Below are 19308 nucleotides of genomic sequence, written 5' to 3' on the forward strand. Positions count from 1 at the left end.
GTCAAGTTGGCACTGAACTCCTAATTCTCCTGCCTCTACCTTCTGAATATTAAGAACACAGGCACATGCTACTATGCCTGGCTCCTCTGTACTTTTTCAAAGCATCAGATATTTTAAGTTAGTCTCTATATTTGCAAACTGTTGTATGTGTGGGAGCAACCTCTCCCTGTTCTTTTGGCATTCACATGGGACTTTTTTTGGGTCATTTTTCTCTTCAGAGGAGCAGAGGAACAGCATCATCAACTCCAGTGTGGAATCAGTCTCCTCAAGCGCAAACAGCATCCTTAACTCCAGCAGCAGCCTGCAGCCCAATACGAATTCCAGCGACTCAAACCTGGATGTGGGCAAATCTGCTCGGCCCAATTCCCTGTAAGTACGACCGTCTCCTACCCACCGACCTCCAACATCTGTCCTACCAGAATTTCTCTGGCTGAGCCTGACTTTGGGTTATTGTTCTGTGAACACGATTCCCACCTTCTCCCTGAGCTTGGAACTTGCCTGATTTGTTGTGGTTTCTTTCTAAGCATCATCAGCACAAAGGAGCATCCTAACACACTGCTTCTTAGCCTTGATCTGTGAAGCACTGTTCTGCTGAGATGGCTTTGCTGATGGCTGTTGCCTGTGCTAGCTACATGAAACGCGATTTTCTTCAGAGTTACAACATCAAGGAGCTTAGCAGATGAGTAAGCGGGTCCATTTTGCTCATTCACGTTGTCTCAGTTTTCCATACCCTGACAAAGCTGGCAGTGTTTGATGCCACTTCTGTTGGCTTCCATACAGAAAAGCACTTGGTATGGAGCAGCCCTGTGTGTCTTCTCGTTCTCAAACCTTAGTATAATTGTGACCTTTCGCTAGAGACTATAAAAGGAAAGAGCCATTTCATTTTTTATTCCATCTGGGGCCTTGAGCATTTGTAGCCAAGAGAAAGTATTGGGGATAGTTGTCTAGTCTTCCCCAGAAACTATTCAACCAGGGCCAGAAAAGTTCTGTCTTGTGACTTCAGCACACATTGCTTAGCATGCTTCTTAGACCACCCCATAAATCCTGTCAGCTAGGGTCTTTGCAGAAAGAACGTGAGATTTGACCAGAGCAGCTGGATGTTCAGCCGCCAGCTGTAGAAAGAGTCGGAAGCTGTTGACTTCGCTTTTCTCTAGTGAAAACAGATTGAGCCTCAGCCCCAGGCTATCTGCAGGCAGTTGTTTCTCTCGGTTAGACACCAACTTCAGGATGACACAGGACAGCATCACCTTTTCCCTGTCTCTCAGCGTGGTGTTCTGTGGATAGCATCTTAAGGTCCCCCTCCACTTCAGATATATGTGTTTTCCACAAAATGGGCCCAGTATTGGTTTTAGAACAAACTAAGGGTTATTAAATGCCTAAGAAGAAAAACAACGCCAAAGCAGACTTCTAAAGTGTTTATAGTAAACATGTAGCTACAGCCTGAGGTGAAACCTAAAACCAAGGAAGGTAGGGCTCGTCTTAGTTGTGGGCAGCTTAAGGCATGACATCCAGGAAGTCTAATTGCTGGCATTCTGTCTCATGCATAGTGTGTGTGTTCACCAAGAATTTCACCAGAGTCTCCGGAGCATAGCATAGTTGAATTTCTCCAGCTTGTACACAGCCTCCTCTGCTTCTCCATAGCTAGACTTGCTGTATGCCTTCTCGAGCTCTTGTGCACCTGCTTCTCTAGCCCTTAAGCTCCTCTTTCAGGCCCACCCCCCCCCATAATACCACCCCTTTCCCTGTTTCTTCTTCCTACCCTACTCCTTCCTTGGCCCTCTCAGTTCCTTTTTGTTTAAATTAGTGAACTAGCATATGGTTACAGCCATTCCTTGCGTGGTATGAGCAAAGCTGAAACTCTATCTGATTTTCCCAACCAACACCAACCAGTGGTCTTTAATCTTTGTTTCTAGCAGCTGGTAGCTTCGGCCCCTGAGTCACTGAGTACAGCATGTACCAAGAGATCATTTAGCAGCTAAATGCAAAGGGGATGAGTCTTGTAAGCTGGGCTGGAGAAGGGGCCTTTGGCATATCTTGAGGGTATCTGGATGTAATTTATTTTTTTTTTTATCATTTATTGGGATCATTTAGCATGAAATCCACAGGTATTGATTGACTGATTGATTGATTTCCTAGTTTAGATTCAGGGCTTTTCCAGTGAATGGAGGATGACATCAGGAATAGCTGTACTTGTTTGTCTTTAGCAGAGGCTGGAATAACTCTAGCTCTATCTCCCACAAGGCTGCTGTCCCAAGGCTGAGTGAGTCACTGGCTCATTCCTGTTGATCTGGATGTTAGGAAGACAAATGCAGTGGACCTGCCAGCAGGGTACCTGGCTTGCTCATCCCTCTGTGAAGGCTATCTAAAGTCCTTAGAAACTCGGTAGCAGCTTCATTGGCCATTTGCTAAGCTCAAAGCATGCCCTTGATTCCTGCCTTCCAGCTTTTCAGCCTAGAACTGGCTTGGGTGGAGCGCAGATGGCAGTCAAGTAGTCCTGACAAGCCGATGTCACTGCTTTCCTTAAGCAAATTGCTTCTCAGATGTCTGTCAGCGCTCTGTGCTGTGGTGCTTGGGCTGGGTCACAACCCACCCTTCACTTCTCCATCCTTGTTCCTTCTGAGCTGTTTAGAGACATGTGATACAGATGGAAACAAAATGTGGCCAGAGTGGGGGCGGAAGATTACCATTCCTCTGCCTATTAATTAGGTATAATGTAAGGATCACGTCACCAGGAAACTACCTGCTCTTTTTAGTTCTCTCATTTTCCCCCTTGTTTTTTTCATAACACGCTGGTTGATCATCATGACCATGTAGAAATCATAATGAAAGAAACATGTTTATTACTCATGATCTGTTACTCAGATGGCTCATTTAGTTCTCCCAGGACATGGAGGCCGTCTTGTTGGTGTGAGCATAAAGCTACATTGAACATCCAAGTCAGCATTGCCAGCAGTTCACCCTTGCTAGGCCATGGCTGCTGTGTATCAATCTTGGGCAGCTCCTTACCTGACCTCCTGCAGTAGCCGGGTTTCTCCCAAGGACCAAAGAGCAGTTGATAGTCTGCAAGTGTCAATAAATCTTGTTGAGCCTATTTTGCACTCAGACCTCTGTAAAGCTACTTAGGGTAAACCAGAAGAGCAGAATTCTTGTCCTTCTTGAATTTATACTCAGGCTAAGAAAGGGTAGACTGGGCATGAGCAGAGCTGCATGGGACTCACGGCTTGTGTTTTCAAAATTGATGTAAACTGAGGATCTGGTCACATCCATCAGATGGAAGTAATGAGAAAAGAGAAAGTAACAGGCAGGGAAAGTACCAGCAAGATAGATGCTAGGGAAGATCTAGACGGATTGCACGAGGAAGTCCAGTTAATCCAGCATAGACTGACACAGCCTACTGACCGGTGTGCCGTAGGGAAATTGCTGGGTTGGGGGAGGCAATTAGCCAACATTTAAAGCCAAGAAATTGTATATTAGAAATCCATATTTCATTCTGGGCATGGATATTAAAAACAAAACGTTATCTAGACACAAATCTTCTACTTTCATATACATTAACTACAGGTAGGTTACAGTTCTGAGTATAAAATGCTAAGTTATGAGGAACCTGGATGACCTTCGTGGCAGTGACGGCTTTTCTCATACGGCCCCAAATGCTTGATATATGAAAGAAACCTTGTTGTTACAACTTCCTTTTGTTACAACTTCCTTTAAACTAAAACTTATAAAAAAATAAAGCCAAGAGAACAAAAGAATAAATTACAGAGTAGGAAAAATTTGCAAAACACATATCTGATAAAGGACTGGTATCCAAGACATACAAAGATCTCATAAAACTCAAGGGTAAGTCAACAGGAAACACAGCTAAAGTGTGGGCAAGAAGTCTGAAAAGATACCTCCCTAAAGACGAATAGTCAGATAGCTAATAAGTAAATGGAAAAGTGACTCCATCATATGTCACAGGGAGATGAAAGCCAAAGATACACAGCCAACATCCCAGAACAAACGCTGTCAGTGAGGATGGCAGAGGCAGCAGCTTCAAGTCGCTGCTGGTGGAAACACAGGGTAGCATGTTCACTGGGGAAGAAACCCTGTGCCTCTTACAAAATTAAGCATGCTTCACCATATGGCCAAAGTTAGGCTTCTTGGTGTTTCACCAAGCTAGACGAAAACTTACAGACACAAACATCCACAGGGATTTTTAACAGCCCGATTCACGATTGCCAAAGCTTGGAAGCAATGTGGAGATCTGTCAGTAGATGTTAGTGGGTACATTGTGTAGCATCTCAGCCACATGAACTGTCATTCAACAACCAAATGATGTGAACTGGAGCCTGAGAACGAAGCTGGAGCTCAGTGGATGAAGGTACTCACTACCAGGTCTAATGATGTGAGTGCTGAGCTAGAAACCCACATGGTAGAAGAAGAGAGATGTCTCAGTGGGTGAAGGTACTTACTACCAGGTCTAATGATGTGAGTGCTGAGCTAGAAACCCACATGGTAGAAGAAGAGAGATGTCTCAGTGGGTGAAGGTACTCACTACCAGGTCTAATGATGTGAGTGCTGAGCTAGAAACCCACATGGTAGAAGAAGAGAGCCAACTCTGGGAAGGTGTCCTTACCAGCATGCATATGCGCAAAAGTATAGTAAATAAAAATATAAATAAGTATAAACAAAATACATCATTGTGATAAAGGTACAGAGGAAACTTAAACACATATTGTTCTGCTAAAAAAAACTAGTCTGGAAAGACTTCAACAGTGTGATACCAACTATATGACTTCCTGAAAAATATAGAACTATGGAGTCAGTAACAATGATTCGTGCCTGCCAGAGATACAGGGAGAGGGATGATCTAGTTTCAGGGCACTGACACTGTTTGATAGAGCACCTTAGTGGTGGACACAAGATACTTTGTGTTTGTTAAAATCAGTAAAACCTATAGAACACAAAGGGTGAATCGAAACATAAACTAGGGGTTTAACTAATAGTACGGTACCGGTATTGCGTCATCCATTAGAGCAAGGATACTGCACCAAGATGGTAAAACTGGAGAGAAGAAGACACGTCACTTGTGATTTTTCTGTAAGTCCCGCACCTCTCTAAAATTAAAAAAAAATCCATTAACATGTACTTTTTAAAAGTACAGATTTTCAACTTCTTATCAAAAGGAAGACTGTCTACATGTAACCCATGTTAAACCTGACAGGAGATGACCTGCTTCACTCTTTACCCCTCTTGTAGGCCTTTGATAGAATAGATGAGGGCCAGGATCTTTGCTGCCTTTCTCAAAAGCTAAGAGTCCAGAATCTGGCTATGCTAAGTGCCCCCATAGGATGAGATAAAATTGGCTCAGAATGACTTCCAAGCCCTGGCTAAAATGCCTCGTAGCTCTCGATGTCACGCCCCTGGGACCCAGCTATCATGTACACCAGTGGGTCTAACTTTGGGTGTTAAAGAAGCCCAGTGTCTCGTCCAACCCCACCCCTGGCCATCAGCCTCTTGAATTCAGGCACGTGGATTAGTCCAGGCAAGACCTACAGGAAAGCTGCCCGTAGGTTTGTGATGAATCATGTGTCATGGTTGTATTAAACCATTAAGTTTAAGAGTGGTTTAATAAACAGCAGTAGTTAACTAATGCAAGGCCTGTGGTTTTATCACCTAGTGCCGTGTCGAACCGAGATACATGGCGAGATAGAAACACGTGGAAACATTCTAGCTTGTAGCAGGGTGCTGTGTCTCAGATTTTAGAATCCTTTAAAGAAAATATCCCATACTGAGATTCCAAGACATTAAGAAACAAAATAAAATCTGGGGCCCAACAGTTGAAGCCAATAAGGAGGAGGGCTCAACCACTGAAATGGAAAATAAGAAACCTTAGGTTTTCATTCTGGCACCAACATAGATTGGCCCAAAATACCAGCCCATAGCCCTGCACACACTTCCCCTCAATCCTGGGGCCTTGTGGGGAAATGGGACCAGGACACATCCAAGAATGCAGGTTATTCAGTAGGTGCTTACAGATGACTCCCAAAGATGCCCAGTGCTTATAAGAAGACAGTGACATTTTTAAAGGGAAGTGAACAAATACTGAGTAACATAGTACTTACCAATTAATGCCCTGAGTTAGAAACTCCTAGGCACATGCTTCCTTCCGACTGCCCAGGCATACAGAGAAGGGTAAGGTTGAAAAGGCCTTCAGAGGACAGTTACACCCACAGCACAGGCTGGCCTGGGCATTCTGGCTGTCTAAGTGGTCCTTACTCCCTTTCCCCAAAATAACTCTGGCCAGTAACCTCACAAGTAAGATGAATTTTTTTCATCTTTCATCTTAACACACGTATACATAAGCATTTCCTAATTGTTTCCATTGACCTAGAAGATGTGCACATGCTAAATACTTAACAGAGTCCGTCTGCTAGAGTCAGCTGACCTCATGCACAAGGGCCAGCAAGCCATGGGCCAGTGGTCTCTGGAGAGGCTTATGCAGCCCGCTTCTGGGTAGAGTGGCTCCACAGAAGCACTCCAGACTTCCCTGCCTTCTGTGACATTAAGGGAGGCTTCCTCAGGAAGAGATCTTCACACTTTTACTTAGCTTCTACTCATTTGGCCACCTGTATGTTCAGCCAACATCAGCCGAATACCTCCTGTGGGCAGGCTTTCTTAGTCATTTACAAACAGAGGGGCAGGGGATGCCAGGAAGAGACAGAGAGAGCAGCAGAGTGTGCTTAGCCTGCACCGGGTGCTGGGTTCAACACCAGTACACCCCTCCTCTGAAATAAAAAACAAGCAAGGCGATTTTTGATTCTGTGGGTTTTTACATTCCATGGGAAATAGAGAAAGGGAAAAAAATGAGTTCTGTGAAGAAGAAAGCCCACAGAGAGTAATGAAGACAGGTTTGAAGGACAAGAGGAAGGTGACTTTGTCTCTCTCTCTCTCTGAGTTTCTACATCTGAAAAATAAAGTGACTTTACCCTCATGGAAAGGTGGTGTGAACATTAGTGAGATTGATCATCATATTGAATTCCTACTATGAGCAGTGTCGATTTAGTATTATTCTGGAGCCCTCCTCCCTCTGCACACACAGCCTGTTCTCTCTGTTCCTGCAGCTCTGATATACACTTTAGTTTTGTGGGAAAATGTTCCTCATTTGCTTGGCTTCCCCCAGCAATCCCTTGCTTAGAATCTGATCCTGCAAGGAGGGCTGAACACCTTAACCCAAGGCCTTGGATAGACACTCCTATTCCTGAAAAGAGTTTAAAACCTTCCAAATCCCATAGGCTGCCCAGTGAGCATGTGCAGAACTGCTGTCAGTTGAGAAGAAATGATTCACAAAATGAATCACAGCCATTAGACAAGTGTTCATCAATGGCATTTTTAAAGAGCCTCTTCTCAATGTTGTTGTAAGCCAAGGTAGTTACACCAGAATGTACAACTGTGATTTTCCCAAAGGCGTGTTGTTAGCCGCATCTTGGATTGTGGACTTTGGAGAGAGGAATTTTCCTCTGGCTGCACCGGCCTTCTGTAGAGAAAGATCTCGCTGTTTAGATGGAAGATGCTGCCCCTTGCCTGTGTGCAGGCAGGAGGTGTCTTTGTCTCTGCAGACTTCGGCCTGTAAAATGTGGGGAATAACTTGCACTCTGAGCAGCCTTTTCCTGGTGACTCTCGCTTAGGCCTTGTTCCATCTGGGACCTGGTGACTCCCGCTTAGGCCCTGCTCTATCTGGGACCTATCTGAAATTTCCTCTGCTTCTGTGAGCTCCTGGGGCTGCAAAGGCTGTAACCCCTTGAGTGAAAGGTCATATCGTCTTGGCATGGCTAGAGGATATTACCGGTGTGGCCTATTGTCTTTTTCCAAACCATCTTTCTGCTGTCTCCTTTTCCCATTTTCCTATACAAGATATCACTCCCTAATTGGAAATCCTGTTGAGCTTCCCTTGTTTAGGGTGTACCTTCCTGCCTGGTTGGACCCATCTGAATTTTATGGGTAGATATCTTTGGTTACTAGCTGGTCTTCATTTCTATAATATAAAAAACGGCTCGAGGCAGCCATTACCCTTGTTGACACAGCAGCATCTCTTTCCCATGCACCAGGACAGTCAGCAGCATTTGGATCCCTCCAGCCTATCAGCAGAGGAGTGTGGGAGGAGTGGGTGGGCACTGGGAGGGTGCCCACCACATCCCTGGTTTCCAGGACTATGAGAATCCGAATGGAAAAATGCTTCACTTCACACAGATTTTTTTTTCTTTTCCCCATTACAAACTAAAATATATAAAGTATCTGAGTCTTTTCTGTAGACTTACTAATCTGATTCAGTCATCTAAAATCATTTCCCAAATTTGCCTTGACAGTACAGTGCATGCTTCAAGCTTCAGGGTTTATAATTAAGAGTCTGAATGAATGGATTTTATCTGAGTTAGCTGTCCTCGGATGGCTTCTGGCACTCTATTTTGTGGGTACGTGGGTGTTAAGAATCTGGGGAAAAGGATTGCCCTGGCTCTCAGCACTTTTGTACCCCTGAGGGGACTTGGAAGGGATTCTGCTGTGCCTTTTTTTCCCACTTAGGGTTAATTTGGAATCATATATAAATAAATAATGGGGATTTCTTAAGTATATTCATTCTACCTTGGGTAAACTAAATTACATTGAAGTTCTTTTTACAAAGTTCAGTGACTCTGGAAGGCAGATGCTTTCTTGGGCAGAGTCCCAGGATCTTGTTTGTACCCCCTTCCCTGTGTTAAGGAGATCTGAAGCTCTTCAGGGATCTTCCGGAGGCTTCATTTGGTCTCGGTTACACAGGTCTCCTGGTACAGTCTTAGCTCTGTACAGAGGCTCACCCTCACAGACACCTACCCCAGACCTCTCTGCTGAAAGTACCCAGCAGTCTCTGCTTTTCCAAACCTCAGAGGTAACTCTGACCTTGCTAAAGTCTGAGAATCACCTCAGGCAGTGACAGAGGGCATGAGGCTACCGGACTTCCATGAAAATAAAATCATGGTTTAGCTCATTGCAAGGCTCTTGGTGCTAAGCCTGAATCATCCCGACACTGGCACATTGTGCAGGGCTGACAGTAATGGACTTTGCAAAGCCTGTGCCCTGGCTGAAGTCAGTACACCTTATGTGGTAAAGAAAGGGCTGGACTGCTTTCAGAGGACCTTTATTTGGTCACCAATGCAGCATTTTCTATTTCCCCAAGGATGCCCAGCCAGCCAGTCTCAAATGCATGCTTCTTGATCAGAGAGAGGGTGGATGAATCTGAGCACATTCAGTTCTTTTCACTGACCCTTCACTGTGTATGACATGACAAGACCAGGATGCTGGTATTGACAGAACAGTTCTCACAGTACGCAATTCTAAAAGGGGTAACCCTTCATGATCATGAAGAGAATCTGAGAGCCAGTGTTTCCCAAACTGCAGGAAAGGGTGGAGAGTGGAGAAACCGAGTAGCTTCAGTCTCTATCAAGAGGTCAAGTCTTGGCTCTGCCATTTTCTGACTGCAACGTTGAGCCATATTACTTACCCTTTCAGACCTAAACCTTGTCTGTGAACTGATAATAGATAATGCCTACCTTCAGCCAGGCATGGTGGCATACACCTGTAATCCCATCAGTGGAGAGGCAGAGGCAGATGGATCTCTGGGAGTTCTAGGCCAGTCTGGTCTATATAATGAGTTCAAGGGTAGCCAGACCTATATAGAAAGTCCCTGTCTCAAACAAACAAAAGGAATACCTATATTCAAGGTAGATAAGATAAGGAATAAGTCTATCATAACAATAAATTCCATGGTTCAAAGTAAGCAGTCAATAATATCAGTTTCTGGTATAATTCATAGACAGTGAGCCACAAGAAGTAGCATCTGTGGCAGTCTGATGGTCCCAGATTATATTACCTAGTGACATTGTATAGCCCAAGTGATGTCACTTAGCAGTGTATTTCTCAGAACATATCCATGTTGACAAGCAATATGGCACATGGTACATGAGTTCTTGATTTTGTTATTTTGGGGCAGGATCTCATGCTGCCCAGGCAGAAATTCAATTCTGTATCTTCATAGCTGTGAATATCTTCATCCTCCTTTTTTCCAAGTGCTGGGATTGTAGGCATCCAGTACCACCAGCCTGACACATGACATTTTTAACCTTCCCCTTTGCCCTTGCCAACAGTTTTCAAGCACTGATTTGCTCAGTGACAGTACATGCTCTCTGCACTCTTATGTTCATTCTGATTCTGATGATGACAAAGAAGCCCAGATTAAAAATGCTGAGACAACTTTAAAAGTGAAATGAAATATCTAATACTAAATTAAACGTAAATAATAAAGAAAAATGGAATCCATAGAAAAATGCCATTACAAGATAGGCTTTAAGGTATTTGTACAAAGTCAGCCAACAGATGTACGTGTTTCCCCAGAGGAGCCCTGTCAAGCCACCTACCATGTTGTTTCTCTGGGTAGAGCCAACTGGAACTACACTAATTAGGTTAGAAACTAATTGCAGTCTCAAGTCTTCACCAGGGAATAATTTAGCCTCAGGAATTCCTCTGCAGCTTCTGACTCTGTGTTAATTTAACTGCCATTATGGCAAAAAGCAAAACAATTTGTAAAGAAAAATCATTCTAAAATGTGGGACCTTAGTCGTTAACTCGTTAGCTTCTCTTCCAGTGCCTCCCAGCTCCCTTCACAAGGAAGCAGTGTGCTTCTCACAGACACTGCCTTCGTGGTGACACAAATTCTCTTTATAAATTGAAGGCAGCTGGTGGCTCCATTGGATATTGTCAAAAGTGCTTGAAGAGAGTTAGAATGGTTGCGTTAAATACGGCCCGGTTGCTTCTACTTGCCCTGTGTAAAGTCATATCTTCAGGGAAAAGGGATGATGCCATCCACAGAGAGAGACTGGTAGAGGTGTCTGTCCAAAGGAATGTTTGTGGTCCTAAGAAGTGACATCAGTATAACTAAAACAGCATAATTCAAGGAGGGGTTCTTTATAATGGCATTATTGCAGAAGAGTCACATTAGTTAGTACAGGACATAGTGACCCCCAACCAGTCACTACCCTGGGGCTGAGGGGACAGGATGGACAGTGGTACCTGTGATGGTTGGTACCGATGATCAACCTGACAAGATCTAGAACAGCCTAGAAGACATGCATCCAGGTGCTGTCTGTAAGGTGTTTTGTAGTTGAGGTTAATTGAGATGGGAAGATCCACCCGTGGGTGTGGGAGAGGTCATTGCATGGGCTGATTTCTGATTGGATGAGAAGGAGAAACTGAGTTGTGTTAGTATAATCGTTCTCGGCTTCCTGACTCAGATGTAATGACACCAGCTGCCTCAGGCTCTTGCCTCCACGATTCTCCTGCTACAATAGATAGACTATATCATCAAATTGTGAGCCTGAATAAACCCTCCCTCCTCTCCTTCCTCCCTTTCTTCCTTCCTTCCTCTTTCCTACCCTCCATATCTTCTTCCTTCCTCCTTATCTTTCCCCTCCCTCTTTCCCTCCCTTCATCTCTCTTTCCTTGTCTCTTTCTCTCCCTCCCTTCCTTCTTTTCATTTCTTTTGTTGGGTATTTAGACAGATAGCTAATACAGTATCAGAACCCAGAAGTGAGGAAAATTAAATAGAGCCGCAAAAGGGATAGAGACCCATGTCAAGGGACACAGCTAATAGAAAATTACTTCAAGGAACTAGAATACCTGCTTGGGCCCTATACTTTCTCTCCTGATAGTCTTGCAAAGGACTTTACTGGTGAACTTGGGAAGCCAGAGGGTGCAGAGGCTCTATTGCTGAGATCCATGCTGGCTGCTCCCAGGGACGACTGCAAAATGGAGAAGGTATCTGGAGTGGTGACTCACACCGTCAGCATGGTTGTACAAACAGCAGGGATGCCAGCAATGAAAGATGTCAGTATACCAAGGGGTAGAAACATAGCCCGTGAAGGACAGGGAGTCAGTGCTTATTGTGTACTGGTACCCAACAGCCTGCAGAGGTACTCAATGAGAACGAGGTACAGAACAAGATGACTGTGGCTTATAAGCCATCCTCCTAACAGCATCACCTTAGAATCCTTAGGTGAAAGGGTAACCAACAAAGACAGTCTGGCCCTGTGCCACAGTTAGTTGGTCCATTAACTGATGTGGGTGGGTCTTACGTGATTTTGATATACTGCTAGATTTGAAAACAATTTACGTACATTATGTAATACTAGTTAGGCAAGAGCCCACGGGTACAGACATAAACAGGTATGTGTACATGTCTGAAATTTTTCTGGGAAGATACAGGGGAATGGATCTGTCTGGTTGTCTCAGATGGAAGCAGATGGGCTGAGAGTTTGCAGTGGAAAGAACAACTTTTCATTTCAACACCCATACACAGTGAGCAAATTTATTTTTTTACATGTGTTGTTTTTGGTCAAAAGCACAGTTAGAAATAGATAAACTTAGTTTTGAAATCACCTTGTATTCATGCTTGTAAAACTTTGTAGTATGTCATTACAAGGAGTAGCTCTATTTCAGCCTTTAAATCCTAGGAGCGAAGAGACAAGTGGCTTGAACAATGTGCCAGAAAGGCACTGCTCTAAGGGTATTATAAATGAAGTTCAGCCTGTTGATTCAGTCTTCCTGGGGACTTGTGACTTCTCTCTAGGGCTCTAAGTTGGTAAGCAGTGTCTTGGAACAGCACAGGACATCTGTTATGGAGGAAGCTGAGTGCCCTCTCAGGCAGCTATGTGGAGGGGATTCAGTTATACCCCTGTTACAAGGCTGTTTCAGAGTTCATACTCAGACTGGGAAGTTGGAACTTAGAAAAGTAGAAGGTATATTTCACCATGGCAGCTACTCTGAAGTCTCTCACAAGGCCTAGGGAACACTTGCAGGTACAGGTAGTTCAATTATCTTGAGCTATATATAGCGCTTTCACTCGATCTGTCTTTCCCCATCTGTATCTGCCCAATTTCCTCTAAAAACTCCATTTTGAAGTTGAATATATAATAGAGAAAAAGCCTTCACTCCTGACCTTTATGGAGACACCTTTAGAGTTACTCAATAATAGTCAGCTGTTGCCCTGGTAACCTCAGAGACTCTGCTCACATAACCTGCATTCATCACCATCCGCCGCCATCAGCACAGTGAGATCACCTGCTTAGTGTTAATGGGAAGAGGATATTTGAGTAAGGTTTGCATCCTCTCAGCTTCCCTTGTAAGAAGAGAGGCAGTACTGTCTGTGATTACTCACTAAATGATTTTTGTTTTGTTTCTTTCGTGACTAAGGCACCGCCATAGAAAGTTAAGCAGCCTAGGTATTGAGCAAATTGGAAAGTCCTGTTCGTGATGTTTTGTTCAGCAATGAATTCACAAGCTGAGAAGGTCTGCGTGGGTGGAACTTACAGGCTAGAATGCAGGGTGAACCTGACAGGTCCGTCCTCATAAGTAGGGCCCACAAACTCGTCTACTTTGGCTTGACGGACCCAAAGCTGAGGCTCATCGGCCTCCTCAGAGGAGCCAGTGAGCTCCACCTTCTCAGAGGAAACCTGCATCGTATAGCATTCGGAGGCTAGGCCTCACACTGCAGACTCCACGGTGGCAGCTCCTTGTGAGTCCACCTCTGGAGGAGAAGTAGTCCCTCATTTGTACACATCCTCTTTTCCAGTCTTCTTTGACCCTTTGTGTGAAAGTGGAGTTAGAAGAGATATGACCTTAGTGATCCCATGACAGTGCTCACAGTGTTCAGTTGTCATAGTGAAAACAAACTGTCAGACATCCAGGAAGAACGGTGGGAATCGTGAAGGCAACACCGGTTAACGGTGAGATCCCCATGCTGGTGACTGATGTGACTGACATGATCATCATAGACAACAGTTAGACTCCATATGTCCCCTGGAAATCTGCAGACATTTAATTTCTCCCCCCCCTCTCTCCCCCTTCTCTCTCCCCCCTCTCTTTTTCTCTCCCTCTCCCTCTCCCATTGACACCACCCCCCACACACACACATTGTACTTGCTTTCCTTTCATGTTTATATTTTCGTAGAATGCTTACTTTCCTCTTGTTTTTCCCTGGGGAGAAGGAGCAAGGGTGTTTGCTGATGTCTTCTTACTGCGTGCTAGAACACTCACTAGTCTAGAATCTGCCAGGTCTGACACACAGTCAGTTCCCGGGAGGTTAGACGCTTACTCACACCCTGTTGCTGAGGTCACTGTTTCAAGCTTACACAATTTGCTCCAATCCTTATATTTTTTTAATTTTTATTTTTTGCCCCAACGTGGAGATCAGGCACACAAACCTGACAGCACACTGCTGCAGCTCAGTAAAAAAGAGCGGTCTCATATCACTTCCCCAGAATGAAGCACCTTTACAACTGTACCTTGCATGTGCAGGGCTTCTAGCCATCTCCCATCTGCTTCCCTGTTTACACTTTCCTTGTGTGCCTTGGTCCAGCTTGCTTCAAGCTGGGGAGAAGAGTTTTAATTTATGACCCAACCAACTTTGACCAAAAGGCTTCCTTCCTACCTCTCAGAATGTACTCATTGTCCCTATAAAGCCCTACACCAAGCGTTCTGTTATACCAGTATCTCCTTCAGACCATGGCATCGATTTCTGACAGTCTGTGGAAAGGAAAGCTTGGCAAGTTACACACCATGCCAGTACACAGGAGCCTCACCACTACATGGCATTCAGTAAGCAAATCTCTGTGTGAGGCTCAGGCCTCTCTTCTCATGTTTATCTATAAGCAAGTTTCCAGTTAATATCCCTCTTCACAAGCAGTTGTGATGTTCTACCTTGAGTCTCAGCATATATCCACTAGATTGCATGCCCAAAGCAACTACCTGAGTGCACTGTTAACAGTGAAACTAACCCTTCTTGCTGTTTTTCTTTGCATACCTGGTTGACTTTTCCAGGTTCTTCTTCCGCTTCTAGGAATTTCAGCTGTGTACCAATTCCAGGGGCAACACAAAGGGAGGCTTAATAAAACCAGCTCTGAGTCGCTCCTTCAAACACTGCCAGCAGTGAACCAGAGCAGAGACTTGCTTGGCCGTGACCTGAATGCCCCTGTTGCAATGGCCTGAGCCAGCTTTCCACCTTATTCCCTGTTTTTTTTTTTTTTTTTGGTTTGCCTTATACAAGCAAGCTCATAGTATAAACCACCGAACTCGGCACGCCTCCTGAAGGATTAGATCTCTATGTGCAAAAACACTCAGAGAAACCTAAGACCCTCACCTAGGATCTGAATATGTAATCCATGTATTGGCAGGAGCCAGGAGAGCAGTGTGCATGAGTTCATGCAGACTCCCTCCTGGTTGTGTGTTGCCCTTTGTTTCACAGTGTCCTGGAGTCATGTAGAAGACACACAGCAGTTTGAAGTAAATAAAAAAAAAAAAAAAAAAAAAAAAGACCAAATCTCTGATCAGTTCAACTTCCCTCTGCTTTGCCACCTAAGGAGCCAGCTCCACTTCTCTGTGAAGATTGCTTTCCTATGCATGTCACTGTGGGGCTGACCTGGCTCCACCCAGCAAACACAAGCCTAAAAGGGTCTATGCAAAGCTGGGGCTATAACCAGGAACTCAGAAAGCTGAGATATTAGGTAGTATGTTGGAGGAGAGATGGGAAGGGTATTCAGCTGTTTGTCAGCAAGGAAATTTGGGGGGGGAGCAAATACCTAAAAGAAAACTTTATGGAATTTCATATATGTGGTATGGGAGGTGACCCTTCTTCCAGGTCATCTCCTGAAATCCACAGTAAAAAAAATTGGTCAGGTGCTTGCCACACAAGCCTGGGGAGGACTTGATTCAGTACCCAGAACCCACATAAAAGTCCCAACTCAGTAACTTATAACTCCAGTGCTGACAAAGTAACTCAAATGAATCACTGGGGCTTGCTGGCCAGCCAGCCTGGCCTATTGAGAGTGTTCTGGGTCCCAGTGAGAACCTTTCTCTCAAGAAACAAATTGGAAACAGATCCCAAGGTGACACTAAGGTTGACCTCTGGTCAGCCTGAGATCACAACACATGCACACACACACACACACACACACACACACACCACACAACACACACACACACGGAAAGGAAAATGTGTTCTCTTTGCTACCCAGTCTTTCATATTGTTGAAAGCTTAGGCTATGGGCTTTGTTTCTCATCAGTTGTTTTGAAAGGGGTAGGTTACTTGGTCTCATCCCTTCAGCAGAAATGATGATCTGATTCACAAGGTTGTTGTAAGTTTTAAATAAAGTAGCACACAGAAAGTCCTCAGCATAGCGTCTGGCACACACATGCTCAATAAAGGTTACTTGACAAAATTATGCTCACAGTTACCCTTATAACAGTAGCAGAGTCACTGGGCTGTCTTTGGAGCTTTCACTGGAATGTTGAGTCCTACTTCCTGACACATAGTCAAAAGGGAGGCCATTTCCTAAGATCGTTAACAGCATCCACCAATATGACTAGAGCAGGACTAGTAAGACATCGGGCAAAGCACGGTTAAGATCTCCGTGTAGCCAGGACATCCACAATCCCTTCCTATCTTGAGTCCTGTTGGATAACACTTCTGTAGATCAAGGGGTGTGGTTAGGCAGCTCTGTGCAGGGAAATAGAAAGAGTGTGTGGCTGGGTCTAGGCTGAGTAGAGACTCCAGGAGGTAGGCCCAGTGGAAGGAAGGCAGGGACCTGAAGTTACTTTGTCTGTCAGTCCTTCTGGTATCCAGGTGCTGATGCTTGACCCTTGTCACTGCTCCCTATCCCCTTCTGTGTCCGTTCTCTTCCAGCTGAGCTCTGCTTTCTAAGAACTTTTCATTGTTGGCCCCTATGTGACCGCAGTGCTATCCCAGAGCTTTACTGTCCTCAGACTTCCACCCAAAGCTTGCAGTGAAAGCTCAGCTTCCTCTCTGTGTTTCCAGGAGAAAGAATCTGGCTGCTCAAGCTCAGCTTGCTGCTGAGCCAAGTCACTAGTTGGTGGTCACTCTGTTGACCAGTGGCTTTGCGGCAGGAGAACTGACAGTTTAGTTGCCTTGGGGCCTGAGGTGACCTAAGTTACTAAGCTGGTCAATAGTGTCTGAAGCCAATCTGAGGCTGAGGTCACAGGTATTACCCACTCACACAGCTCTCACCTGGCCCTGGGCTTTTCCATCATCTAGTGTTCTGGAAGTCCCACTCACACCAAGGGTAGCTGCACTCGCAGAGCAGAAGGCTTCTTGCTGATGATGCAAGTTTCAGAAGAACTTTGTAAAATGCTATAAAAACCATTGATAATACAGAGTCCAGATAGAGTGCGATGGGCCCCTTAACTAAAAAGCTCCTTTGATTACAGCTGTATGACTCTCTCTCCTCTTCCTCATTTGATATATTGTGCTTTGAATATCAGAGAAGTGTGTATTACATGTTAGGAAGCTTTCCTTTGGTGTAGGAGCAGTGAGACTTCAGCAATTAAATTTTATTTGTAGAGTTCCATGATGGAGAACTTTATTCCTCATTGATGTAAGTTTTATACAAGAGTTCATGATGATCTAGAATGGTAACTGGAAAACCTCAGCAGACACGTGACTAAGCAAAATCAGCCATAGTACTTGCATGTTATCTTTTTAAAACTAAGGCAGCAGTAATAGGCTGTCTTGCCTTCCAGCATTGTCAACAGCGACAGTCCCTACTGCCTAGGACCATCGATGTCATTCCAGTGTACCAAGAGCAAAAGGCAGGAGACAGTAGAGGCAGAAGTAGGAGAGAAGAGTTTCTCGAGCCCTCCTTGGCTTATTGTGGGGAGAGGGACAAGAGGTACACACAGGCACATTCATGTGTGTATGTGTGTATATGTGAGTGCACACATACATGGAAGCCAAAGGACAACTGGGTTGGTCAGCCCTTGATCACCTTCCACCTTTTGTTTAAGAGCTCTGACTGGCTTAGATCTTTGCCATGTAGGTCAAGCTGCGACTTTTCCATAGATCTGCCTGTCTCTGTGTGTAGTAGCCTCTCTGGGACTTCAGCGTGTGTCTGGTGATACTGGGAGGAAAACACAGGCCATCATACTTCAGGACAAACAGTTTACTGGCCAAGCTGCATCCTCAGCCCAGCTGTTGATTATTTCAGCCGCAGTCTTGTTATAACCTTCACTGGCCTAGAACTTACCGTGCAGGTCAGGCTGCCCTTGAATTTGTGGTGGTCTTCCTGTGTGTGCTTTGCAAACCATAAGATTGTGCTTTGTCACACCTTATTGTAGTTCAAGGAGTGTGGTCTTCTCTTTTCAAAGTGTCACTGTAGTTTTAGTTTTAGATTTTTTTTTTTTTTTTTTTTTTTTTTTACTTTTTGTATATTCAAGTTTTTAAAAACATTGTATGATGCCAGATATCAAACTCAGGGCTTCACATATGTTCAGTAAGTGCCTATGACTAAGGGATAGGCCAGTCCAGACTTGACTTTTTTTTTTTTAGTCATTCAGTATGTAAGTGTATTCAGGCACACTTCATTTTACAATGCTTTGCTTTACAGATAATGTGTTTACCCTTTTGTTTATTTATTTATTTATTTAAATTCAGGTGTACAGCAAGCCTGTTCACAAGTCTATCAACACTGTTTTCCAGCAGCTCAAATGATCATTAGCTTTCTATTTCACAACAGAGTTCTGAACTAAGATATGTGTTGTTTGTATGTAATACTGTTTGTTACATGTTTAATAAGCTACAGTTTAGTATAAGCACATATATATGTATATATATATATATATATACACACACACATATATATGGATAACCAAAGTTTTCATTAACTTGCCGTACTCCAGTTGTCCAGAATAAGTCACACAGCTTATTAGTTACCATCCTGACTGTGGTGACAGGGTGCCCAACAAGAAGCAACTTACAAGAGAAGGGTTCATTTCAGCTTACCGTCTGCATGGTGGCAGGGACATGAGGCAGCTCACTGGTTATATTGCGTAAGCTGATCAAAGAAGAGAGAGATGAATGCTGATATTCAGCCAGCCTTCTTCTAATTATGTAGTCCAGAGCCCCAGCAGATGCACTGGTGCCACCCATATTTAGGGCAGGGATTTCTACCTCAGTTTATGTAACCTAGAGACCATCCCTCAAAGGCATAGTCTGAGGCTTCTGTCTTACATGATTCTGGATCTTCTGTCTTAGATGATTCTAGTTCTTGTCATGTCTATAAGTAATGCTAATCATCAGGCTCCATTGTGTGTGCTTGTCTGTTAAGATGAGTTTGACAGGGAGAGGGCCGGTAACAGGGGCAGATAACAGAGACACTAAATAGCTGACACAGATGTAGAGGCTCACAGCCATCCATCGAACTGAGTGCAGGGTCCCCAGTGAAGGAATTA

General features: G+C 44.3%; 1 protein-coding gene across 2 annotated transcripts in view; it reads left to right on the forward strand.

Moving 5' to 3' along the window:
* Arhgap26 (Rho GTPase activating protein 26) overlaps positions 1-19308 on the forward strand; it is a 430094-nt gene that overhangs the window by 351754 nt on the left and 59032 nt on the right. For both annotated transcript variants that reach the window (XM_031365552.1, XM_031365553.1), the window contains one exon: positions 219-369. In XM_031365552.1, coding sequence (XP_031221412.1) covers positions 219-369 — 151 coding nt within the window. The remainder of the gene's footprint in view (positions 1-218; positions 370-19308) is intronic.

This window comes from Mastomys coucha, unplaced genomic scaffold, assembly GCF_008632895.1.
Source record: "Mastomys coucha isolate ucsf_1 unplaced genomic scaffold, UCSF_Mcou_1 pScaffold13, whole genome shotgun sequence".
Lineage (NCBI taxonomy): Eukaryota > Metazoa > Chordata > Mammalia > Rodentia > Muridae > Mastomys > Mastomys coucha.